Source organism: Sus scrofa, chromosome 1 (assembly GCF_000003025.6).
Source record: "Sus scrofa isolate TJ Tabasco breed Duroc chromosome 1, Sscrofa11.1, whole genome shotgun sequence".
Lineage (NCBI taxonomy): Eukaryota > Metazoa > Chordata > Mammalia > Artiodactyla > Suidae > Sus > Sus scrofa.
The window spans coordinates 43,019,264-43,045,965 of NC_010443.5; the positions used below are offsets into that span (position 1 = coordinate 43,019,264).

General features: G+C 39.3%; 1 protein-coding gene across 8 annotated transcripts in view; it reads left to right on the forward strand.

The window, feature by feature from the left end:
- The window catches only part of FAM184A (family with sequence similarity 184 member A), a 109,879-nt gene that overhangs the window by 15,499 nt on the left and 67,678 nt on the right, over positions 1-26,702 (forward strand). For all 8 annotated transcript variants that reach the window (XR_002343141.1, XM_021088987.1, XM_021089008.1 and 5 more), the window contains exon 2: positions 25,452-26,306. Coding sequence is in view for 7 of the 8 variants with exons in the window: in XM_021088987.1 (XP_020944646.1) it covers positions 25,452-26,306 (855 nt within the window). In the remaining variant the exon portion in view is untranslated. The remainder of the gene's footprint in view (positions 1-25,451; positions 26,307-26,702) is intronic.

The window sequence follows — 26,702 nt, forward strand, 5'->3', positions numbered from 1 at the left end:
TGCAACCTGTGTTCTCATAGATACTAGTTATGTCCGTTACTGCTGAACATGGTAATGGGAACTACTATGTTGCTATATAAATACCAGCCCAGAGAATGCAGAGCATACAGTAAAGGGGAGGGGTATGATGGGTAGTGGTGAAGGAACCAGGGCATGAGGATGGATACTAGAATTTAACTTGCAGATGTTCTGCAGTCATATATCTAAATAAGATGAGATACATGGTCTTACAGAATCTTATTATGCTTAAGTTTTTGTTTTTGTGGGGTTGTTTTTTTTTTTTTTTGGTTTTTTTTTTTTTAGTATCAACTAGAAAATTACAGATATTCGGAGTTCCTGTCATGGGTCATTGGAAACCAGTCTAACTAGTAAAAATGAGATTGTGGGTTCAATCCCTGGCCTCACTCAGTGGGTTAAGGATCTGGCATTATAGGTCACAGATGCATCTTGGACCCTGCTTTGCTGTGGCTGTGGTGTAGGCTGACAGCTGAAGCTCTGATTAGACCCCTAGTCTTGGAACCTCCATATGCTGAAGGTGGGGCCCTAAAAAGCAAAAAAAAAAGAAAGAAAGAAAGAAAAGAAAATTATAGCTATTCAACAAACGTTAAACAAGAGGTTAGAATTTTTTTTAAAGTGTGATGTTTTTAAGTGAATTATTTGATCATGTTATCTTTTTAACTTGATTGTTGGTTTGTTTATATAAAATTCCCTGCTCCCAATACAGCCCCCCTGGGTCACCTGGCTTACTCGCAGGCACTTGTACTTTCTTTTCCTGGACATGTTTTGGGTTTATATACTTGCTCTCTGAAACTCTTATTCCACGTTCAGCAAACTTCTCTGCAGCCACATCCCTTCAGAAAATACCCCATCTCTTTACTTTAATTGAAAACCTGGCTCCCTCCCCAGGATACTGCCTTTCCTGCTACTCTGCAGGTGCACACTATCCATTTTCACACTTTTCATCAACTAAATACTCATAAAGAAAATGAAGTTCCATAAGGAAAATAAAGCGCTTGATTTTTTATGCTATGATTTGTGAGTGACCAAGTTATACCTATTAAACATAGTAGCAAGTTATAAAGTAGGCTATATGAATAAAAATGCAATGGTTTGCAGAGTTTATATTGACTGTATACCAAATATTAAGTTTTGGGGTTGAAAGTAGTAAAATGTGCTTTTTTACAAAATAATATTTGTGGATGAGAGTAAATATGTAAAATTCAGATAGCCAATTCTCATTAATAAAGCATTTATAATGATAAATATCTGAAGTGTCAGTATAGTGTTCTGTTTACAAGAAGCGCTGAATAATTCTTATGCCTGACAGACTATTTACTTATCATGGTATAGTTGGGTGCACAGCATTTGGTTCAAGTAATTATGTCTTTAGTTGTGACCTAATTCAAACACAGATTGGAATAAAAGGGTGAAAAAAACTGAAATAATTCCAATAAGGGAAGAGGATGTTAGAAGCTTTTAAAACAAATAAGCTGGAAACTAAGACCTAGGAAATAGTTTTATTGGATGTGATGGTTTCTAAACATGAACTGTCAAAATAAATTGGGGAAATTAATAGTAGACATCTATTGGAAAAAACAATATTTGGAAATGAAAGTTTCAGTAGAGGGGAAGAAAAATGTGGAATATGGTCATTAAAGTGAGGAGATTGCTGTGTCACCTGTGTACACTCTGGTTATCTATTGCTGCCTTTCACACCACACAAAAACTCATCTAAAACAACCATCATTTCATTCTCATATATTCTTGGGTTAGAGTCTCAGAACAGAGTCAGTGGGGATGGTTTGTCTGCTTCACAAGGTCTGGATTTTCAGATGGGAAGACTAGAATGGCTAGCTGTGACTTGATCGGGGGGAGCTGGAGCAGTGGAGGTTGGAGAACCCACTTGTAGGATGACTTCTTTACTGAGGTGGTGCCTGGCTCAGCTGGGGCAGTTGACTAGAGGACCTACGTGTCCTCTCCATATAGCTGGGGCTTTTCCCAGTATGGTGGCTTCTGGAGACTGAGTCCTCCAGAGACAGAAGGAAAGCTGCAAGGCTTCTACTAGGCTCAGAAATCTCAGTGTCACTTTTCCCACATTCTGTTGGTTACAAGTGAATCATTAAGACCAACAGTGTAGATTTGAGAGGAGGAATGTTGGACTACTTCTTAAAGGGGGAGTTGCAAAGTCAAACTGCAGAAGAGCATGTGGGATGGGAACTGTTGAGACCATTTCTGGAAAATACAGTCTGCCAAAACATACACTTTCTGGGAATATAGGAAAAATTTTAACCCACATTTAGAGCTTTTTCAGTGATTAGTCACAGACTTTTCAGGGATTAAAAAAAGAGAGATGGTAACCTAATATGCATTAATAAGAAAGATCTTTTACTGCCATTTTAAAAATTTTGTTGAGATAGAGTTGATTTATAATGTTGTATTAGCTTCAGGTTTGCAGTAAAGTGAATCAGCTGTACATATACATATATCCACTCTTTTTTCCCATATATGTTATTACAGAACATTGAAGCAGATCTCCCCATGCTATACAGTAGGTCCTTGTTAGTTATATACTTTATATATAGTAGTGGGTATGGGCCAGACTCAACCTCCCAGTTTATTGCTTCCCACCACAGTTTTCTCCATGGTGACCCTAAGTTTGATTTCAAAATCTGTGAGTTTGTTTCTGTTCTATAAATAGGTTCCTCTTTATCATTTTTATTAGATTCCATATACAAGTGATAGGAAGTGGTATTTGTCTCTCTCTGTCTTACTTAGTATGATAATCTCTGAGTCCATCCATGTTGCTGGAAATGACATTCTTCATCCTTTTTCATGGCCATTGTATGTATGTACCACATCTTCTTTAAATGTTGATGGACATTTAGGTTGTTTCCATATCTTGGCTATTGTAAATAGCATTTCAATGAACATCAGGGTGCCTTTTTTTTGCTTTTTTTTTTAATTATTCTTTTGGCTTTGTAGAGCCACACTTGCAACATATATAGGCTCTCAGGCTAGGCTCCGATGTGGCTGCCAGCCTACACCACAGCCACAGCAACATGGGATCTGAGCCATGTCTGTGACCTATACCACAGCACATGGCAATGCCAGATCCTTAACCCACTGAGTGAGGCCAGGGATCAAACCCGCCTTCTCATGGATACTTGTCAAGTTCGTAACTCACTAAGCCACAACAGGAACTCCTGCCTGTATCTTTTTGAATTGTGGTGTTCCTGGGTTTATCACCAGGAGTGGAATTGCTGGGTCATATGTTATTCTGTATTTACTTTTTAAAGGAACTTCCACTATACCAATTTATATTCCCACCAACAGTGTATGAGGTTTCCCTTTCCTCCACAACCTCTTCAGCATTTATTGTTTGTAGACTTTTTGTTGTTCGTTCATTTGTTTTCAGCCACACCTGTGGCATGTGGAAGTTCCCAGGCCAGGGATCGGGCCCATGCTACAGTTGCAACCTGTGCCACAGCTGCAGCAATGTCGGATCCTTAACCTGCCATGACACATGGAACTTTCTGTTTGTAGACTTTTCGATGATGGCCATTCTGATTGGTGTGAGGTGGTACCTCACTGTAGTTTTGATTGCATTTCTCCAACAATCAGTGATGTTGTGCGTCTTTTCATGTGCTTTTTGGCTATCTGTATTCTTTGGAGAAATGTTTCTTTAGATCGAATGACCCTTTTTTGATTGCATTATTTGGGTCTCTTTGATATAAAGCTGCGTGAGATGTTTGAATATTTTGAGATTAATCCCTTGTCGGTAGCTTCATTTGCAAAGATTTTCTCTCATTCTGTGTGTTTTACTGCCATTTTAAACACACATACAGAATCTCCAGATTAGCAGAGACACTGCCCCTCAACATTTAACAAAGGCATTATTAGATATATGGTAATCTATGGTAATAGAGCTTTTTTATTATAAGCATAGCAGAAAGTTAGAAAATATAATGGAATACACTTTGGATGTTGTCACTGCTTAGCCACTTGCCAATCTTACCTGTTGGAACAATAAGCAAGAAGACTAGATTTTCAATATTTTGGAGATTACTTGCAGGATTTGGGAATCTTTGCTCCAGTGGTAGTAGTACATATGTGAGTCTTTGGGCAGCAGCTTTTATTGGTTTCAAGTTACACACCATTAATTTTAAGCCATATTGTGGGAGAAGTTTTTCAGTCTGATTAAGCTCTCATTTCTGTCCTCTTTGAGAAAGGGGCAGATGGTGGTACTACATAAGTGTATTGTGCTAGGAAGGAAGAAATCCCACCAAGCCAGGCTGATCGAGGACATAGTCCCATCTAGGGGGATTTAAGATTTGTGATCTTGTGATTTGAATACTAAATGTTTATGATAGCCCTTTCCTTTGTATTTGTCCTTGTCTTCATTTTATTGCAGTGTAAATGCTCAGCATATGTGAATTTACATCACTTTGGAAAAGAAAGAAGTTCTTAGTAGATCGTATGAATAACTTTAGTTTGGGAGATATTTGAAGATGAACTTAACCTCATGGTAGAACCAGGATTCAGTCGCCAGTTACTTCAATGCCCAATGTCAAGTGATGCCCTTGAATAAGACAAGAGATACACTATAGGAGAATGAAATGTGCTGTGGGATGGTGGAGCCTAAATTAATTTTAAGAAGCTTCTGTCCATTTCATTTTTAAGACTGTCATCTGAACCTGGATGTCTGCCATCACCTCAAATACCACATGTCCAAAATTGAATTAATCTTCTCCATCAGACATCTCCCACATGCCAGAGAGTAAAGAAATAAGCCAAAAAAACCTCCTTTCCTGTCACAACTCTAGCATTTTTGTCTGACTCCTCTACCCTTCTCTGAGAGTGGTATTTGGGATTAAATTTTTCTTTTAAGTATTTTTGTTTCTTTCTTTGGTATTTCTTTTAGATTTTCCTTTTCATTTGCATTCCCCCAGGTAAGGAATCAAGGTAGTCTCCAGATTTTTGTGCTCTCCATACTTCAATTCATCTTGCTTCTTAGTGCTGTGGTACTACTAATAAATGTAATTAATACATTTCATTACTCATTTTCTCTGTTGTTCACTAGACCAGAGAAACAGCCAATAGGATATATATTGTTCAGTTAATTCAACAAAGAGACTGTGATGGCCTAGGTAAGCAAACCCAAAGCTGAGCCACTAAAGTTCTCATGATTATGAAATCTAAACCTAATTAAGAACGACCAGTCACAAAGAGATAACTGGGCTTTGCGCCGTAGCCAGCCAAGTAATTTTCCTTGCTTTCCTTCCACCTCTTCTCTGTGAAAGTCCTTTCCAGGCCTCCTGGAGTGGAGCATTCCTCATCACTTCCATTTTGGCACTGCCCAGCTTGACTCAATCTTTGCTCAAACTCTTGAAATTTGAAATATCCCTCAGTTTATCTTTTAGCAACATATAATAGGATATATAAATAGGATTTATTATAAGGCACTGGCTTACATGATTATGGAGGTTGAAAAGTCCCAACATCTATAGTTAGCAAGCTGGAGACCCAGGAGAGCCCAGGTCCAGGCAGGGAGGACAAGTGTTGCAACTCAAAGGGGACAAAGACATTCCCTCTTACTCATTGTTTATCCTAGTCAGGTCCTCACTTAATTGGATGTGGCTCCCACATTAGGGAGCAATAGGCTTTACCCAGTCTACCAATTCAAGTGTTAGTCTCACGCAGGAACACCTCACAGATACGCTCAGAATAATGTTGGACCAAATGTCTGGGTGCCCCACGATCTAGTCAAGTTGATACATAAAATTAACGCTTCACACCGCTTCCACTGGAAAAGATTTTCTTCCATCACTGCTTTTAGTCACTTAGAATTCATATAGCAGACAGAGTCCAGGCTATAGTGGAAAAGGGGGAGTAAAGAAAGAGAATGGGATAACATTTGATAGAGAGCGTCAGGGAAGGGCTAGGACGCAGGGGTTACAGCCTGAGCCTATCAGGAGGGAGAGACTGGAGAGGACCAGAGGGGCTGAGAGGGCCGGAGTGGAAGGGAGAAGTGATTTGGAATGGGAAGAAATTAGGACGGACTTGGAAGTGGGGAATGTCAGATTGGGAAACAGAAGAGGGCATGAAAGAATGGGAAAAGCTGAAGTCTGCAGAGGTAGGGCTGATAGTGCCACTGGGTAAGGGTAAAGCTGCCCATGTGTTCTGGGCTGGAAGCAGGAGAATGATAAAGTGGAGACTGCAGGCTCTGAGGAGGATGAAGAGAGTAGCTGTATTAGACAGGGGTGTGGCTTTGGGGGAGGCAGTCAAGACAGGAGCTGATAAACTACATCCACCGCAGAGAGCAGTAGTGGGTAAAAAGGTGTGTTGTAATGCCGGAAGAAATGCCATGTGGAGGCTCAACACCAGAGATGGGTATTATTTGTACCATGTGGACTTTCAGGGAATTAGGTTACCATCACTAGTCCTTGGGAACTGCACATCGAGCCACAGTGAGACACCACTTCATACCCACTAAGGTGGCCATAATTTTATTGTCTTTCTTGTGTGTGTGGTCTTTTTAGGACTGCACCTGTGGCACATGGAAGTTTTAGGCTAGGGGTCAAATCGGAGCTGCAGCTGCCACCCTACACTACAGCCATAGCAACTTAACTGACTCCTTAACCGACTCAGGCCAGGAATCAAACCCAGATCCTCATGGATACTAATCGGGTTTGAAACCTGCTAAGCCACAATGGGAACTAAGGTGGTTGTCATTTTAAAAGTGGACAATAAATTGTTGGCAAAGAGGTGGAGAAATTGGAGCCTCGTGCATTGCTGGTGTGATTGTAAAATGATGCTGCCATGTTGAAAATAGTTGTTCAGTTTCTCAGTGGGTTAACATACATGGAGTAACCACGAGACCTATTAATTCTAGTCTTGGGTATGTACTCAGGAAAATTGAAAATGTGTCTTCATTAAAAACTTGTACCTGAATATTCATAGTAGCATTACTTATAATAGTTAGAAAGTGGAAACAACCCAAATGTCTAATAGCTCATGCATGAGTAACAGAAGGAGGTATACAATGGAATTTAAAAAAAGGAGTGATGGAGTTCCCTTGTGGTGCAGCAGGTTAGGGATTGGCTTTGTCACTCAGCCGCTTGGGTCATTGCTGTGGCATGGGTTCAGTCCCTGGCCCAGGAACTTCCACATGCCATGGGCGTGTGCTGAAAAATAGGGGGAGGGAGTGCAGTACTGAATACATGCTAAAACATGTGTCAGCTAAGTCTTGGACACACTGTGAGTGAAAGAAGCTTGACACAAAAAGCCACATATTGTATGATTCCATTTGTCTGGACAGAAGGTAGATTAGCTGTTGCCAGCAGCTGGAGTGGGGGAAGGGGTGAGTGGGAGTAACTGCTAGTGGTTATGGGTTTCTTTTTAGGTGGCAAAGATATCCTGGGATTGGGTAGTGATAATGTTTATACAACCTGTGAATATACTCAAAACCACTGTACACTTTAAAAGGATGAATTTTATGGTATGTGAATTATAGCTTATTGTCACAATAGTTGGTTCCTCAAGGCTCAGAACAAGAGCCTTCCTGAGTGTAGGGCCGGTAACACAGAATATCTGTGTGAATTCTTCTGTCTGCTTTCATTTTATCCTAAGCAATAATATAGGACTTCAGAGGTGTGAGGAGTCCCTTATTTCTAGGGGCCATTAATATAAATGTGTTTATTACTCACAATAGAGTCTGTTCCAGAATGATAACATTGCAGTTCCCTTGTCCCCACCCTGCCATAACAAAACATTGAAAAGGCGGGCATTTTACAAATTTATTGAAGTGAAAGTACTTTTCAGAGAGAGAGAGAGTGTGTGTGTGTGTGTAAAAGAGGGGCCCATCTCACTTCTACAATTGTTTTTATATCCCCTTGCTGCACACCCAGTTTCTCCTGTCCCAGCCCATCCGCCTGTGTGTAAGGGCTGAGTGTTGTTTGATCTCTGTGTGGGCATATTTGATCTTCTGATTAGTTTGGGGCAGGACACCTTATTTGCTTGGGGAACAGGTTATATGGAGGCTGGGCGAGGAATGGGCAACATTCCTTCCCTAGTAGGGAGTGAGCAGCCCAGGTTGCTCAAGGTAGAGGAAGGGACATTACAATGAGCCTTGGCCAGAGACTTTGGACTTCATCTCCTCGAAGGGGGACTTGAAGCCTACAACACTTGAGCCATCTTCTGTGCCACACTTTGGAAAAATCTGGATTATTGTGTGTACTTACCAAGCCAGCATGCTTTACTTTATTGTAATTCATTCATGTACCTTAGCTTTCCTTTCAGGGTTACATACCCTGTATTTTCTTTTAAATTTTCTGTTAAAATAAAAGCAGGGACAGGATAGTAAAAAGAAGAATATGTGGGCTTTTTTGTTTGTTTGTTTTTTGGTTTTGGTTATTAATTTAATATGAATTTTTTCTTCAGAAAATTTGAATATTGACTATTTTAAAGCTCTTTTCTAGAATTTCATTACCTTTTTTCAGATCCTTTCAAATGGCACTGAGGTTTTCTCAGTAGGGAGAGCATCATAATACTCGTCTCATTAAACTATATGTAGTTCCTGCTGAGAAATGGATTGAGACCTGAAAATGTTTACCACCGTAAGAAACAACAGAAAAAATATTTCAAAAAACAGAGTAGCTTCTCTTAGAATTCAGTTTAGTATACTACTGTTAAGATTCAGAATTTATTCTTATAAAATAGGTTGGCATAGTATTTCTTCTTTTTGATGACTGAATTGATTGTATAGGCCCTTTTCTTTGTATTTATTTAGCAAAGCAGTAGGTGGTTCGGTCTTTTTTCAAGTCCATCACTCCCCCAGTGGGTGTGTGGATGGCCATCAGAAAGGGGAGAGGGATGAGTGTTTTTAAAAGGCTGCTTGGTGATTCACATACTACATCCTACCCCTACATCAAATTGAGAATGATTGCCGTAGAGATCGGAAGTTATTAATGGGAGCGTGATATCCCTTTGGTTGTTGGGTTAAACACAATTAGCCTTATAGAAGACTAGAAAAACTTGGGGCGATGTGTCTTTAGAAGTGCCTGCTCTGCTGGGAAGACAGAAGCTCAGAACAGAACTGTGGACCTGGAGTCAGAGGCTCTTGAGTTATACCCCATTCCAGCCCAGATATATCTGAAGCCACAGGTCACTGTCATGGGCAGTGTGGGGAGAATGTGTACATTAGCTGTACAAGTTAGCTGTACAAGTCCCCTACAACTCATAAGATGTGAGCCCTGATTGAAGATGGGTTGAAACTTGCAGAGATCCATAACCTCCTTGACTGACTGAGCAACTGGGGGAGGGTATCTTCCCTCCCACTTTGAATCCACCACTAAATTTTCTTGCTGCGTATACTTCCCAGGGAGCACTTCAATCAGGCCTCATACCTCCCTGCCAGGGTTTATGTGAGGAACCTCAGATGGTTTCCTGAGTTATTTTGATGTGTTTTGACTGTTCTTTTGTCTCATCCCATCCAAAATGTCCTCTACAATGCAACCAGAATTTTCATTTCTAAAATGCAAGTCAGATCAAGTTATTTGTCTGCTTAAAACCCTTTACCGGTTCTCCATTATAGGCAGAGAAAGGCATGGTTATTGAATTCTGTAAAAAGTGCTGGACCTTGACTTTTGATTGACCCATTATATTGGGGTACTTCCTTTAAGAAAACTTAGTCTCTGGTGGTATGTTTGTTGATTCATTTGGTGAAAGTGGCTTTTAGGGTTAGATCAGGATTGAGGACCAGATCAGGTACAACTTTGAAGGCCACAAAAAAAGGGATTTGGGCCTTTTTTTTTTTCCTGTATGTGTGTTATAGAAGACTGTTAGAGGGTTGCAAGCAAGGGTTGGTTATGCTTCATATTTTGAGAGGACACCTTGACGTTGAATGAGGGTGGATTGCAGTGCAGCCTAAGTGGGAGCAGGGAGGTCACTGAGGAGACCACTGCAGTAGTCCAGGCCCATGAGCCAGAGGTGATGGTGGCTTGCCCTAGGTTAGTTGCAATGGGTATGGAGAGAAGTACAGAGATTCATGATATATCTGGAAGCATAACTGAGAGGATCTAATAATGGCTTCATGTGGGGGGTAAGGAAAACAGTGGAAGGAAGAATTCTTAAGTCACACATTTGTGTATTTTTCATTCTTTAATAACATATTTAGGTGTAAAATGAGGAAATGTGAAAAATACAATGTAGTTGGATACTGTACAATCCAATACAATTGTACAATCCAATGCAATTGTGTAGTATCCAGTATAGCTGGATTATTTCAAGTCTTGAATTACACTTGTGTTAGGAAGGGAATGTGTGACCTGGAGGATATAAGGACCAGTCAGGGGCTGTTGTAGTGGAGGTCACTGCCTGAAAGACAGTGATTATACCTCAGGAGGAAGGAGGTCCACACCCCAGCTCAGAGCCCGAGTCCTGTGCTTCAGTACTAGTACTGGGAACCCGGGCCTCTCTGGCCACTGGCTCTGAAGGCTCTGACTTTTCAAGGAGGGTAGCTCCCCAAATTCACGGAAGTTCTGCAGAGCTTGGTATATTTGCATAGAACAATCTTATCCCAGTCCTACCTGATTCATCTCATTGAATTTCACCAACATTTCAGCTCTTATTGAAAAGCCTATTTATTTGAGTCCTGTGGTGAGACAAGATAGCACCTTACAGCTCTTCCATTTAACCCCATCTCTCAATCCAATGTCAGGATGTTCTTACCAATAAGGCTTCTATAGTCTTCTGGATCCTGTGATGTGCCAGGTAATGTTTGTAGTGACATTCACTTTCTGCATTCTTATCTGTTCTCCATTCAGAGGTATATTATTGGAGTACCTAAGAATAGGGCTGGGGTCTGATGTGGCCTTGCCCAAATACCAGAGAACGCCAGTCATATGGCTTCACTCTCTTGATATGTGGCCCAAGGAATTCATGCTTTTGATGTGCTGCTTGAAGAGGCACAAAAGTGGTGGAAGATTCAGCTCCTTGCCTGGGCATTCTAAAAGAAGGTACCAGTCAGCTGTTGGAACGTAACCTTGGCTTCATCTTCTTCTTCCTGGTTGATGACACTTTACTCTTCATTATGTTTCCATAGCACATAGGATCTTTGGAATATTATTACCCTCCTATTTTGTTAGAACCTTTTAGGGCATGTGCTAAAATGTTGGTTAATAATTCACTAATAATAACCAATACACATTTACATATAAGGTGCTTTTTTTTTAGGGCCGCACCCATGGCATATGGAGGTTCCCAGGCTAGGAACCGGAGCTGTATCTGCCAGCCTATACCGCAGCCACAGCAACACAAGATCCGAGCCGCACCTACGACCTACACCACAGCTCATGGCAACGCCAGATCCTTAACCCACTGAGCGAAGCCAGGGATCGAACCTGCATCCTCATGGATGCTAGTCAGATTTGTTTCCACTGAACCACGATGGGAACTCCCATATAAGATACTTTATATGGCCAGTTATTGCAAAGACTCTAAATATGGGATAAAAAATAGATTTTTATGAGGATGGAATATATCATGTCATTTTAAATAGCTACCATAGCAGGGATGTTTAAAATGTTATAGGAACTTATACATTGTGGATCGAGGGGAAGACCCCGGGAGGTGGGGGGTGCTGAGGATCACAAGGGCACTTGGGGAGTTATATGAGGAACTTACTTTGTCTGTGAGTCTGTGGGCTGTTTTCTAGGGCATGGTGCTCAGTGGAGGGGATAATATCAGTTTGAGGCCCGCAGGCTGCTCGGCCACACAAATTGGATGCCGAGGCGGCAATACTGTGGAGCAGTTTAGCTAAACCCATGCTCTACCTTTAACAACATGTTATAAATTTTAGCTGAAGTCTTCTCACCCACTTGTATGAGAGCCTCCTCTTCCTTCTTTGCTCTGCCGTAGGTGACCCGGAATTTGTGTCTTGTGGGTCCTGGGAGGAGTATCTTAGGTTTAAAGCTGGGAGGTATTGTCATGATTTTGTCTCTCTGATAGTTTCAGGAAAACTTATGATTTTCTAGGTTGTTTGCTATTTTTGTTGTTCCTGGGGAGTATTGCTATTTCCACCTTTCTATATCCTGCATAGACACTAGAAGCTCATCAGATGATCTTTTTAAATTGAGCACATGCACCCACATATCATTATGACCAGCTCTTTGGGTGGTTCAATTCCTCCAGAAGGCCGTTTAGTCTGCTGTCAGGGACCTGTTATAAACCTGACTCCTGCCATTTGGAATGTGGGGAGGGAAGGGAAACTGAGGACTCACTCTTTAGGATGCAGGGTTTTTTTCATAGACTTTATACATTAGAGCAATTTTTGAGTCACAGGAAAGTTGAGTGGGGAGTACAGAATTCCTGCACATCCTTCTCCCCTAATGTATACAGCCTTCCCCATCAACATCCTGTGCTAGAGGGATTCATTGTTCATTGATGAACCTATGTTGACACATAATTACCCCAAATCCACAGTTTACATTAGAGTTCACTCCTAGTGCTGTACGTTCTATAGAGTTTGAAAAATGATTGTAATGACATGTATCTACTATTGTAGTATCGCACAGAATACTTTCACCAACTTAAAGATCCTCTGTGCTCTGCCTTTTCACCCCTCCCTCCTCTTTGGCAACCACTGATATTACTGTCTCCAGAGTTTTGCCTTTTTGAGAATGTCATATATATGTCGCCGTTCTGACAGGTGTATAGTGGTAACTCATTGTTTAATTTGCAATATCCTAAGGATGTGTGATGTTGAGTATTTTTTTCAAATGCTCATTTACTGTTTGCATATCTTCTTTTGTGAAGTGTCTGTTCAGATTTTTTGCTCATTTTTAATGGGTTATTCATTTTCTTCCTGTTGAGTTTTAAGAGTTCTTTGTATATTTGGGGCGACAGTTCTTTGTCAGATGTCTTTTTCAGTTACTATCTCACAGTCTGTGGTTTTTCACTGAATCCTCTGCTCCTGGTACGATGCCTCATCCCTGCCCTCCTCTGGTCCCCCAGGCTGGAGCAGCTCCAGCTCATTTCCCCAGTTCACTTCTCTTCTGTTTGTTGTTTTGTTTTTGTTTTTATAGTTGTTTTGCCAGCATAGAGGTGAGTTAACTGTCTGCTTGATACAAGTGATGACCTGGGGGCTCAACTGCTCTTGACAAACTTGGAAACAGCCTCTCTATCATCAGCCTCTGGTTACTTCCACTCTGACAAATAATTTACTATTTCTGCATTTTCTTTCTATCCTCTGGTTTCTCTGGCTTGAACTCTTCACTGCTGTAAGGACTCCATTTAGGCTTGTTCCCATGCCTTCCTGCTGTACACCATCAGGTTTCTTATGTTCCTTGTGAGTAGGAGGTTCAGACAGTTTTTGGTAGAGTTGAGAATTGATTATGTTTTACTTTAAACACTTTACTCATTCACTCTTCCTAATGACATCACAGCACTCCTGATTCATAATAGTGGTTGGTTTTTAGGATGCATCATTATTTTTATGTACCATTTTGGGGAGGAATGCTGTCCATCTATGATACATAATTGATTATAAGATTCTTCCTGACTTAAGAGATGTTTAAATGTTGAAAAAAAAATATGTCTTAGAATCATTCTCCGGCACCATTGTGAACATACAAACAGAAAAAGATGTATAGATTCTGAATCTCCTAAGATTCCTAGAGAGACTAATTTTCCAATTAATTTTCAGGGACAAAATTAATCACCAGGAAAGATTTAGGACTTTTTTGACTCTAACCGGGTTTCCCTGGCACTCACCCATTTCTCTGTTCAGAGTTATCCGAGACATCAACCACCCACCAAAACCATTCCTGCCTTGTGCCTCAACTCAGGTTGCTTTCCTCAAAGTTGTCTCCACTGCCTTTGCCCTTTCAAGCCTTTCTGTTTACTGCATTCTTCATCCAGTTCCTTTACTGAAAACTTCTCGTGCTATATACAGTATTCTGTACTCGACAGCTTGACACTTTCATGTATTATCTAAAATTGTCTGCCACTATTTTGTGTGTGTTTTATTTTAGGCAGGTCTATTTAAGTTAGACATTTATACTTTTCTTTACCAGAATGCATATAAAAAAGTACTGAAACCACAGTAAGGCATTGGCTAAAAGTTTGTTGATTGATTGTTAAGATTTGGTAGCACAGTTCCCATTGCATGGATCTTACTAAATAATAAGCCTTATAATAAGACTTCTGTTTGCTGTTCAAAAGTCAAGTTATCTTCTGGGGAAACAGATGTATTCTCTATTGCCATTGAGGAAAATACCTCCAAAGTTATTATATTTTACATTTTTCCAAAAGACTTTTCTAACAATAATTATATAAAATGCATAGAGGGCAACCATATCTTTAAAGGTAATTCTTTCCCAAAGAATTGGATTTTAAAGCTCTTTTTAAATTAGAGTTTTATAGTGCCCTTGGCTTAAATAAATCCAAATGAGCTTTTTTTTTGGTTAACTGCCTTATAAATGTTTTATTTGGACAAAAGTCCATTGTTGGAATTAATTTGATTACATAATGAAATAAAGCTCCTGTTTTTTTCTTTCTAAGTTATAACAAAAGAAAATGCACCAAGAAAAGAAGGAAAATGGAAGTAATTCATGGCCAGGACTAAATTACTCTGTATGGGTAGTGTCTGTTCTCCTTCACTCACCTTGAACCACAGATCTTCAGGTGCATCTTTCTGGTTGATCCAGTTCTATAGTTATTCACGGCAAATGAACATGTGGCTTAATACTTTGTAAAAATATGTGTTAAAAGATTTATATCTCATGTCATATTCCAAAAGACTGTTAAAATCTCTTTAAATATCTAGCATGTCAGTTGCCTTATTTCTTTACCACACTCACAGCATCTTTGAAAAATGCCCTCTGTAGTTATAAGCAGTTCAAGCCTGGCCTTTGATCAAGTAGCCCACAGGGGCAGCTCTTCCTATGCAGGCAAGCCCCCTTGGAGGGCTTGTCACACAGAGGTAGGATGGGTTTTCAGAAAGACTAAACCTTTTTAAACAAAATTAAATTCATTTCATAATTTTTTTCTCATTTTTTTAAACTGAGGAGGACATCATAAAAGAAAAGCAGTGGGTTGGAAGAAGGTGGAGGAAGAGCATTATTTGAAAAGCAGACTGATAAATGTGCCTTCATGATGTAGTATTGAGTACTCTAAATACCCAATAGAGTGGACTGAGAAAATCCAACATAAAATTTCCACCAAGAGGAACCTGACATAATTTGGGGGGGTTTATCATATGTATTCTACAAGACAACCAGACTGATCTCTTCAAAAATGTCAATATTCAGATAAGGGAGACTGAAGACTCAGTACAGTGTGGGATCCTTGATTGGATCTGCACTGATAGAGAAAAGGTGCTATAAATTTCACTATTGAGATAATTTGGTAAACTTGATTACAGGCTGTGTAATAGATAATATTCCATTAGGCTAAACTTCTTGGGTGTAATAGTGCTATTGTCTTTGATCTTAGGAAATATATACCTAAGTATGTAAGGGTGACAAGTACCTAGAACTTATTTTCAGTTGGCTCAGCAAAAAGAAAGTGTGTGTGTGTGTGTGTCTGTGTGTCTGTGTGTGTGTGTACCGTTATGCACGTGCTTGTTGCTGAATGAGTTTGGGATTTTTTTTTTTTCCCTGACACTTATTTTACACTAAATCATGTTCTGTGGGTTTTCCTTCTTCCTATTCTTTAGAATAAATGCTCATTTGTGACCTTCTTATTTATTTTTCTTCTTTTGTCCACCTCATTTTGATAGCATGGAGCTGCTTGGGACTACTTCTTGAATTCAGTTCTATAAATCCATATTTATAAACTAAGTTTCTTTTCTTACACTGCAGTGATTAATCCTGTACTCTAGGTAGCATAAATATATACTAATATTGTTCATCAATAGAATAGGTAAGAAGGAGTTCCCATCGTGGCGCAGTGGAAACAAATCTGACCAGGAACCATGAAGTTGCGGGTTCGATCCCTGGTCTCACTCAGTGGGTTAAGGATCCGGTGTTGCCCTTAGCTGTTGTGTAGGTCACAGATGTGGCTCTGATCTGACATTGCTGTGGCTGTGGCCTAGGCCAGCGGCTGTAGCTCTGATTAGACCCCTAGCCTGGGAACCTCCATGTGCCACTAGTATGGCCCTATAAAGACAAAAGACCAAAAAAAAAAAAAAAAAAAAAAAAAAAAAAAAAACCACAAAGAATAGGTAAGAAAATATGGATGAATGGATTTGTGTAATTTTGTCTAAAACACCTTTTAGACCTATTTTATTCACACGCCTTTAAGAATGCTAGTAATATTCAGGTACAGAAAGGTGAACTATTTTATAGCAACTTTAGATTCTCTAAGTAAGCTACTTAGAGCTCATCCGGAATATTTAATAATTTGTGAAACATTTACTTGTAAGGCTGGTCTGGGAGTGCCATTGAATATAAGTTGAAGTACAGAATTCTCTGGTCAGTGTTGTTGCTGTGAAATAATAGAAGAGATGATATTCCCCATGCTGTACATTTCATGCCCATGACTCCTTTATTTTGTAACTGGATGTTTGTACCTCTTACTCTCTCTCACCTATCTCACTCCTCCCCTACCCCTCCCTTCTGGCAACCACCTGTTTGTTCTCTGTATCTGAGTTTGTTTCTGTTTTATTATTCTAATTTTTTTTGGGGGGGGATTCCACATATAAATGAAATGATACGGTATTTGTCTTTCTCTGTCTGACTTATTTCACTTAGCATGTACCCTTTAGGTCCATTCATGTTGTCGCAGATGACAAGATTTCATTCTTTTTATGGCTGAGTAATACCCTGTTGAATGTGTTTATGTGGGGGGTAGGGAGTATGTGTATATACTACATCTTTATCCATTCATATATTGATGAGCACTTGGATTGCTTCCATATCTTAGCTATTGTAAATAACGCTGCAGTGAACATAGGGGTGCATATATCTTTTTGAATTAGTGCTTTTGTTTTCCTTGGAAAATACCTAGAAGTAGAATTGCTGGATTGCATGGTAGTTAAATTTTTAATTCTTTGAGGTTCTGTTTTCACTATGCATTGGTGCATAGTGGCTGCACCAGTTTACATTCCCACCAATAGTGGGTGCACAAGGATTCTGTTTTCTCCACGTTCTCATCAACCCTTGTATTTGTTGTCTTTTTGATAGTAGCCATTATGACAGATGTGAGGTGATATCTGGTGATTTCTATTTTAATTTTGTTGAGTAGTGATGTTGAACATCTTTTCATGTGTCTCTTGGCCATCTGTAAGTCTTCTTGGGAAAAATGTCTGTGCAAGTCCTATGCCCACTTTTTAATTGGGTTGTTTGATGTTGAGTTGTATGAGTTCTTTGTACCTTTTGCATATTATCCCCTTATCAGACATGTTGTTTGCAAATGTCTTCTCCCATTCAGTAGGCTGCCTTTTTTGTTTGGTTGAGTTTCCTTCACTGTGCAAAAGCTTTTTAGTTTGATGTAGTCTCATTTGTTTGTTTTTGCTTTTATTTCCCTTGCCTGAGGAGACACATCCAAAAAAAAAAAATTACTGAGACTGATCTCAAAAAGGTACTGCCTACATTTTATTCTAGGGGTTTTATAAAGGTTTCAGATCTTAATTTCAAGTTTATTTTTATATATGGTATGAGAAAGTAGTCCAGTTTGATTCTTTTGAATGTAGCTGTCCAGTTTTCCCAACACCATTTATTGAAGAGGCTGTCTTTTCCCCACTATATATTCTTTGTCATAGATTAATTGTATCAGATTTTAAAAAAAGTTGAATCTGAATTTGCTCCTTTTTTTCTTTGTAAGTTCTCTTGTGCCTCATATAGTGCTTGTATACTCTGAGGATGAGTTCTCTCTCCTTCTTCTGTTGGTCCATCTGTCTCTGGCATTGATCAGAGGAGAAAACTGAACAAATATCCAGAATTTTCAAATAAGCACAAAATAAAGGAAAAACACTTGGAGAGAGCAATGATGAGAAGGGTCTGCTCATGGTTGCTGTGTGGTTGAGTCTGTCTTGAGGCAGACACACTGGGAAGACTAACTGGGACTGGCCTTACCAAATTTGTAGCATCATTTATGGCCAATAGAGAAAAGCTTCTGATAGCTTCTGCGTTCTAAGAACATGATCTCATCTCCTATTAACAAGGAGTGTGAAAAAAACAGGCAGGAGTTGTCTGTCTTCCCTCTTCACCTCAAATCCCAGTCTTTAGCCTTGCTTTCTTGGGAGGAATTATTCCCTACCTTCAGTCAGTGTCAGTCTCTCCGCCTGTCTCAGGCAATGCTTACCTCAAACTTTCTGCATGACTTTGGTGCAACAATTGCGCTTTCCTGGATTACATTTCAATTCCTCTTAAAACAAAACAAAACAAAACAAAAGTCTCCCTGGACTGGACTCTGCTGCCTCCTAAGCCATCATGCTAGATGTATTTCCTTCCTTTTACTAATTATTTCTTGGAGCTTTTCCTCTGTCAACTGACTGCATTCACTCACCATCCACTCATGTACGTTTTCCACTTGTCCACTCACTTCTGCCCTCACCGTTCTTCTGCATGTACTCTCTCAGATTATCTCTGAGATTCAGATTCTGAACGCAAGGGCTTTGAGTCTTACTTTTCCTAATTTTTGTGCACCCTTTGACATGATCCGCCGCTGTCCCCTCACACCTCAGACGGTGACGCCCTGCTTCCGTTCCACCCTCGCTCATTTCAGTCTGTGGTCCTCGCCCTCCTCCTGCATCTGAACCTTACCCAGCGCCTGGTCCTCAGCCTTTTTCATTCTTCCCCAGTAGCTTTTCCCTTCTGGATCCTGTCCTGCGCAACAGCTGTGAGTATGTCTGCGTGTGGACCATGTTCACCTTTCCAGTTTAGAGCCCCTTCCCCCTCAGAGTTCTCTGCTTTGCCATCTATGTTTCTCCAGCCTATAATTCCATCTCTATAGCTTTCCTCTTAATAGTTTGACTAAAAGAGATTCTGGTAATGATAAAGTAAACATTATACTCAGAATAAGGGAAAACTCGTATGTAACCACTCCCACTCCCATCCTGGCAAAGATTTATTTTGTATTTCTCCTCCTTTATAAGACTGGTCAGAATTTTACTTTGACTAATTGAGGAAATAGTTCTTTAAGGTCAGTCTCCACTGAGTTGCATGAGAATAGACATATATGCATCCAGTTCACTGCTGTGCTTTCTGTACCAATTAGAGGGTCTTGGCACGTAGCAGGTGTGCAGTAAATTTTTATTGAAGGGAGGACTGAATGAAGTAGGAATTGACCATTAAAGATTTGCTAGTAAGCTATCAAACTTTATGTAGGTAATTGACTTTTTTACATTTTCCTCAAAATAATATGTTCTCTCTTATAATGATTAATATTCAATAATCTTAAAGAAGTTAAAGGATAATTTTTATAAATCAGTTTTGTCAGTGATTTTTAAGGAAATTTGAAGGGTATCTGTTGGCAGATATTCCTTTAATTTTGTTTTCATTGTTATATTTTTCTGCAGCTAAGGCATTTTGAGTATTGATTCATTCTCTTAGCACTGTTAATGTTAATCTTTTAAAATAGTTTAATGTTTTCTGATTATAACAGTAACATAATTCATTACAGAAAGCTTAGAAATACTGACTATCTTCGGTTACAATTTGGTTAATTTCTTTATACACCTTTGAATCTATATCTGCACACACACACACACTTGCTTTTTTCCCTGTATAAAATTGGATCTTACTGTATATGGTAGCATGTGTATTTACCTTATACAACAGACTTTTTCTTATGAAATATTTCCCTAAGTGAGATGTGTTTTTTAATGGTTTTATGGTATTATACTATATAGATGTACCATCATTAATTCAATGAGTTCTTTATGTTAACAATGTTAAACCTGTTGGTATAATATGCAACAATTAAGGTCCACTTAAAGTACTTCAAGCTAATATACCATACTTTTTCAGTGAACATACTTTATTACTAGTGAGTTAGTTGGTTTTTTTGCTTGTTTGTTTGTGTTTTTTTTTGTTTGTTTTTTGTCTTTTTGTCCTTTTAGGGCCACACCTGTGGCATATAGAGGTTCCCAGGCTAGGGGTTGAATCAGAGCTGTAGCCACTGGCCTTTGCCACAGCCAGAGCAACAAGGGATCTGAGCCTCATCTGCAACCTACACCACAGCTCGTGGCAACGCCAGATCCTTAACCCACTGAGCGAGGCCAGGGATCCAACCTGTGTCCTCATGGATGCTAGTCGGGTTTGTTAACTGCTGAGCCATGATGAGAACTCCACTAGTGAGTTAGATTTTAGTGGGAACATGTTTATATTGCCAGTATATTTGCTATGTCTACCATAAAAAATGCCGTAGGCCTTTTTGCTGTGTCCTCATGTGGCAGAGGGAGAGAGAGGAAGTAAGCACTCTGGTGTCTCTTCTCATAAAGGCACTAAATCCCATCATGAGGACCCTGTCCTTGTGACCTTCTCTAAACTTAATTATCTCCCATTATCTCCATCTAACATCATGTTGGGGGTTTGGGCTTCAACATGTGAATTTTGTAGGGTTGGGGGGAACCCATTTCAATTCATAGCATCAACAATGAGAACTTTCAGAATCAACTTGTTTTTACCTAAGTAGCCTTTTAAAACTAGGATTTTGAATTGTTCTTATTTTATCTGAAAATCTTCATAGAAAAAATAAAAATTACTCACAATTGCTTATTCATCGTGGAATATATAGTTAAATTATGCATTACTGGCATAAAATGGAAGTGTGAAATTGTATGAAATTGCTGAAATGATTGTACTATCCTATTCCATGAACGTTCATAGTTCCAGAAAAATGCAAATGGCTCTTAATGTTTTTTAAAATAGTTTATGAAAGGAGACATTAGAGACTTTCCTTTTCTTATGTGGAAAATGCTAGTCAGTTTTATGGATGATTACAATCACTTACTGAAGTTTCTTTCAAAATTAGTCTCATTCCCTCCATAAATAAATGATACATCTAATCCTTGGTATCCTATACTGCTTTATTTTCTAAAAAATACTTATATAATATTATTTTTTAAAATGTCAATATAAATTAACCTTATAACAATGTCACTGGGGTAGGATAAAAACAATCTTCATTTACTATTGAGAAACTTGAAGCTTGGAGCAATTAAGTTATTTTACTTAGGGTCAAAAATTCAGTCTGGGTCTATTACGTTATTTCAGGTCATGTATCTTCTATGTGTTCAGAAAACAAAGAACCATTTATATTGCCTTTGGCTGAGAAATACTAATTAATCAGAGAAGATACTGATAAATGATTACCTTTGTAATTATTAGAAAAGTGAACTGTTAGAGGATATTATTTACACTTAAGGTACTTGAAAATTCATATATAGCATTTTCGCTTTTAAAATAATATAATTAAATAGTGGCATATTTTAAATGGTCATTTATGAGGGCATTATTAATTTATTATTGTACTTGGCATCCTTTCATTTTTCATTTTTAAGGTTTTAGAAACTTATTTCCTGGAGGATACAAATATATGTGGTCAGTGTAGTACTGTATTTATTTTATATAATGTACGTTAAGGATCACATAATTGGCATACTCAGCATGTGAGCTGTAGTGGTACAAAGCCTATACTATTTAGAATAAAGTAAACAAAATTATGCAAATTCAGATTTTTTTTTTTAATAAGCTGCCCATTTTGACTTGTAAGATGGACTATGTATGTATTAGAACAGAAGTTGGTGATAAAGTCTTTTCCACAACTACTCAACTCTGCTGTTATAGTGGGAAGGCAGTTGTAGGGCAGTCCACGAAGGAATGGGCAGGGCTGTGCTCCAATAAAGCTTTATTTCTGAAGACAAGCAGCAGCCACATTTGGTCTGCAGGCTCTGGTTTGCTAGAATATAAAATGAAATAGAACTCCCTACCATAATATTTCCCTACTATTTCTCAGGTGTTTTGTTTACTTAAATTCCGTTCTAAATTAGAATTTAATTAATTAAAACATGAATACTTTAATTTCTAACCTCTGTCCCCTTTAACTTTACTGTTTAATTCACATTTTTGTGTGCTCCTGAGCGTTTATATCTTCATATACTTTTCTAGGCTCTCTAACATCCTCACACAGCTTTCCAGCCTTGCTGTCAAGACCCCAATTTAATCAATCCAACATTTGCTGAGTTTCAGGAATGAATGGTCCTAAGGAAATGGTGATGGTGGATATAAAGAAAAGCTAGAATCCCATGAATATGGGTGATCTTGGAAGACTTTAAAAGAGACAGGACTTGAGCTGACTCTTGAAGACTGAAAGGAAATTAAATTCAAAAAAAGAAAAGAGTATTTCAATATTGTGTTGACAAGGGAAAGCTCATATTTGCTTCCCTCACTCTTTTCATCCCTAATTATATGGAATTTCCCTACCATGGCCTGGTCCTTTTCAAGATCACTTCCTAGAGCAAAGTGCAAACAGTGTGATATTTTCTTTGGGGATTCCATCTCTTGGGGTTATCTCTTTTCCTTCCACATGCTTAGGAAGATAAAAAGGGGATGCATGCAGACATGTGCCCTGGGGAGGTCTGCAACCTGTGGTCCAGACCAGCTCTGTTCTAGGCATTCTGGAAGATGGACTTCTCTCCATCTGGTTCGTGTGTTTTCCCATAGTGCCCTTTCCATTCTTTTCTGGCATTGATGTGGTGGACAGGTGTGGCCCTGAGGGAATGGAATAGGAAGCCAACCAACTTTCTTGCTTATGGGCTACTTTTAAGATTAAATGTGCAGGAGGTCCCGCTGTAGTGCAGTGGGTTAATGATCTGTGTTGTCTCTGTGGTGGTGTAGGTTTGATCCCTGGCCGTGCAGTGGGTTAAGAAGGATCCAGAATTACTGCAGCTGTGACATCGGTCACAGCTGCAGCTTGGATTCAGTCCCTGGCCCCAGCAACTTCTATATGCTATGAGTGTGACTGGAAAAAGAAAAAAATTAAATGTGTACATGAAAATCTTCCATGGGCATCTATGTTAGCTTATTAGACACAGAACTTAGAATTTGAAATTAGGTTTACCAAAAAAGAGAGACACTAAACAAGCATTTCCCTTCTGTGCATGTATTTTCCTGTGGACCTACTAGGAAAAGGGGTAGTTGTGGTAAGACAGATGGAATCTTGCCATCTCTTAATCCTTTTTCCTTTATATGATTACATCTCATACCTGCTCTCATAAAATCCATACAGCATGGGGTTCCCATTGTGGCTCAGTGGAAATGAATCTGACTAGTATCTATGGGGACACAGGTTTGATCCCTGGCCTCCCTCAGTGGGTTAAGGATCTGGCGTGAGCTGTGGTGTGGACTGCAGACACGGTTTGGATCTGGCATTGCTGTGGCTGTGGCTGTAGCTGTGGGCTGTGGTGTAGGCCAGTTGCTACAGCTCTGATTCGACCCCCAGCTTGGGAACCTCCATATGCCATGGTGAGGCCCCAAAAGACAAAAAACTGATGCGGCAGACCTAGAAGTATATGGACAGGGGGAAGACAAAGCCCCTTTTGGAGAGAGTAAAGCCCCTGTGGGGGGTATCTCCAGTGTGAATTCTTCCTTCTGCAGGTGTAGCCACTTGGCTAGCAAGTGGCAGCCTAGATTTAGCAGCAGGACTCCAGTTACCAGATCTGTGGAGAGCCAGGTAGTCTGTCTTGGTTGCTCAGGCTGCATAAACAAGTTCTCTACAAGAGGGCAACAGCTTTGCATCTTAATTGCAAAAGCATTTGGTGCCGAACTTCATTTCTAAAGCCAGAGTAAGATCACATTAAAGTGAGCAAAGTTCTAGGACACTGATTTTTAGCTTCTAGATTGTTGAAGTATGTAGTATTCACTTCTTTTTGCTTCAGAATGACAAGGGCACATCTCTAAGCCTTAAGTAATAGTTAGGAAGATTGTTGGTTGACCACGGTGGTGCTATGGAAGACCTCAAGGATCATGCAATAATGGAGTGGAGTTCTCATCATGGCACAATGGAAACGAATCCAACTGTGAGGAACCTTGAGGTTGTGGGTTTGATTCCTGGCCTCTCTCAGTGGGTTAAGGATCTGGCGTTTCTCTGAGCTGTGGTGTAGGTCGTAGATGTGGCTTGGATCTTCGTTGCTGCGGTTGTGGTATAGGCCAGCAGCTGTAGCTCCAATTAGACCCCTAGCCTGGGAACCTCCATGTGCCTCAGGTATGGCCCTAAAAAGCAGAAAAAAAAAAAAAAGGAATGGGAGTGTTACTGGAAAGAGAAGATGCTGTTGTTGGAATTAAGGTGGGGAAATCTCAGTGAAATCCTTAAAATTCCAGAACTGAAATGAAAATAAAGACCTGTACTCAGAACCCTTTGGCTCTAGGAATCTGACTTGCCTGGAGGCAGAGGGGAAATTAGGCAGTGAGTAAAATCACAGTATTTGATTGGTGAGCACAAAAGTACTAATCGGATTTTGTAAGACCATTTGGGAATGAAAAACATTAGCTTATTAATGATGGCCATTCTGAGTGGTGTGAGGTGGTGTCTCATGGTAGTTTTGATTTGCATTTCTCTAATAATCAGTGATGTTGAGCATTTTTTCATGTGCTTGTTGGCCATCTGTGTATCTTCCTTGGAGAAATGTCTATTCAGGTCTTTTGCCCATTTTTCCATTGGTTGATTGGCTTTTTTGCTGTTGAGTTGTATAAGTTGCTTGTATATTCTAGAGAGTAAGCCCTTGTCAGTTTCATCATTTGAAACTATTTTCTCCCATTCTGTAAGTTGCCCTTTTGTTTTCTTTTTGGTTTCCTTTGCTGTGCAAAACCTTGTCAGTTTAAAAATTACATATACATGTATGTGTAACTGGGTTCCCATGCTGTACAGTGTAAAAAAAAAAAAAAAAGGAAAATGTAATAAAAAATTAAAAAAAAAGAAAAGAAAAGCATTATCTTTAAAAACAGTTGAAAGAGGCCTTTGGGAAGACACAGGGCCTGGATCTCCTGCTCATGCAAAGCCTCCTTCATCTCTAGGCCTCCTGGGTAGGGCAGAGACTTACTATGAGGCTTTTCTCCTGATCCCACCACAGCCTCTAGGAAGCTGGACTGGGCTAGAGCAAACTCTCTTCTCAAAGAACAGGTAGTCTCCTTTGTCTCTTTCTCATCACTGTTTCATTTCTAGGAAAACATACTTAATTTTGAATGCTTTAATCCTACTTAAAAAGTCTTCAAATGCAAATTTTAAGATTGTGCTTAGTAAAGTTAATCTATGTGTACTTAAATCTATGAATACAAAAGTAAAATTAAAGTAAATCTATGAGTATAAAAGAAGGCATGAGGTTTTAGTCCTTGATATTTACTGTAGCCAATATTATGTGTATAGAAAAAAAATCAATGAAATGAAAGAATTAACTCTAGAAAATAATATGGTTTATTGAATTCTTCTCCTTTTTTCTTAAAACCATGCAGGTAATATATGCTTTGAACACTAAAAACGATGAGCATGAATCTGCAATTCAAGCCCTCAAAGATGCTCATGAAGAGGAAATCCAACAAATTCTTGCAGAGACAAGAGAAAAAATATTGCAGTATAAAAGCAGAGTAACAGAGGAGTTAGACCTTAAGAGAAAGATTCAAGTTTTAGAAGCATCATTGGAAGATCATGTAAAAATGAAGCAGGCGGCTTTGGCAGAATTTGAAGCTTATAAGCACAGAATTGAGGACATGCAGCTTTGTGCAGAAGCCCAGCATGTCCAACGCATCGTAACCATGTCTAGAGAGGTCGAAGAGATTAGAAGAAAGTTTGAGGAAAGGTTACGGAGTTTTGGACAACTCCAAGTACAGTTTGAAAAAGACAAACGGTTGGCGTTGGAAGATTTGAGAACTGCTCACAGACGGGAGATCCAAGAGCTGCTGAAGTCACAGCAGGATCACAGTGCCTCAGTCAATAAGGGGCAGGAGAAAGCAGAGGAGCTGCACAGAATGGAGGTGGAGGCCCTAAACCAGACACTGGAAGAGCTAAGGCTTGAGCGGAAAAAGCTAATTGAAGATTATGAAGGCAAGCTGCATAAAGCTCAGTCCTTTTATGAACATGAGCTAGATACTTTGAAAAGGTCACAGCTTTTCACAGCTGAAAGCCTCCAGGCTAGCAAAGAAAAGGAAGCAGATCTTAGAAAAGAGTTTCAGGGACAAGAAGCAATTTTACGAAAAACCATAGGAAAATTAAAGACAGAGTTGCAAATGGTACAGGATGAAGCTGGAAGTCTTCGTGACAAATGCCAAAAGCTTCAGCTAGCGCTTGTTACAGCAGAGAACAATGTTCAGGTGAGTAAAGAATATTACATTCAACACATGGATTTTTTTTCCAGTTTTCTCTTTTTCTTTCTGATTAGACCACTTTAACTTTTTTTTATCCATTTTGCTTTTTTTTCTACTTTTGTGAGAAAATCAATGGAAAGATAATTTTTACTACCTTGTAGCTGTTACTTCCTACAATGTATGGTATATATATATGTGTGTGTGTGTGTGTGTGTATATATATATGTGTGTATATATATATATATATCAATGTGTGATATATATATATCAATGTGTGATATATATATGTGTATATATACATATACATATATTTTAATGGCTGCACCATGTATTTTAATGGCTGTACCTAGGGCATATGGAGGTTCCCATGCCAGGGGCTGAATCTGAGCTCCAACTGGCGGC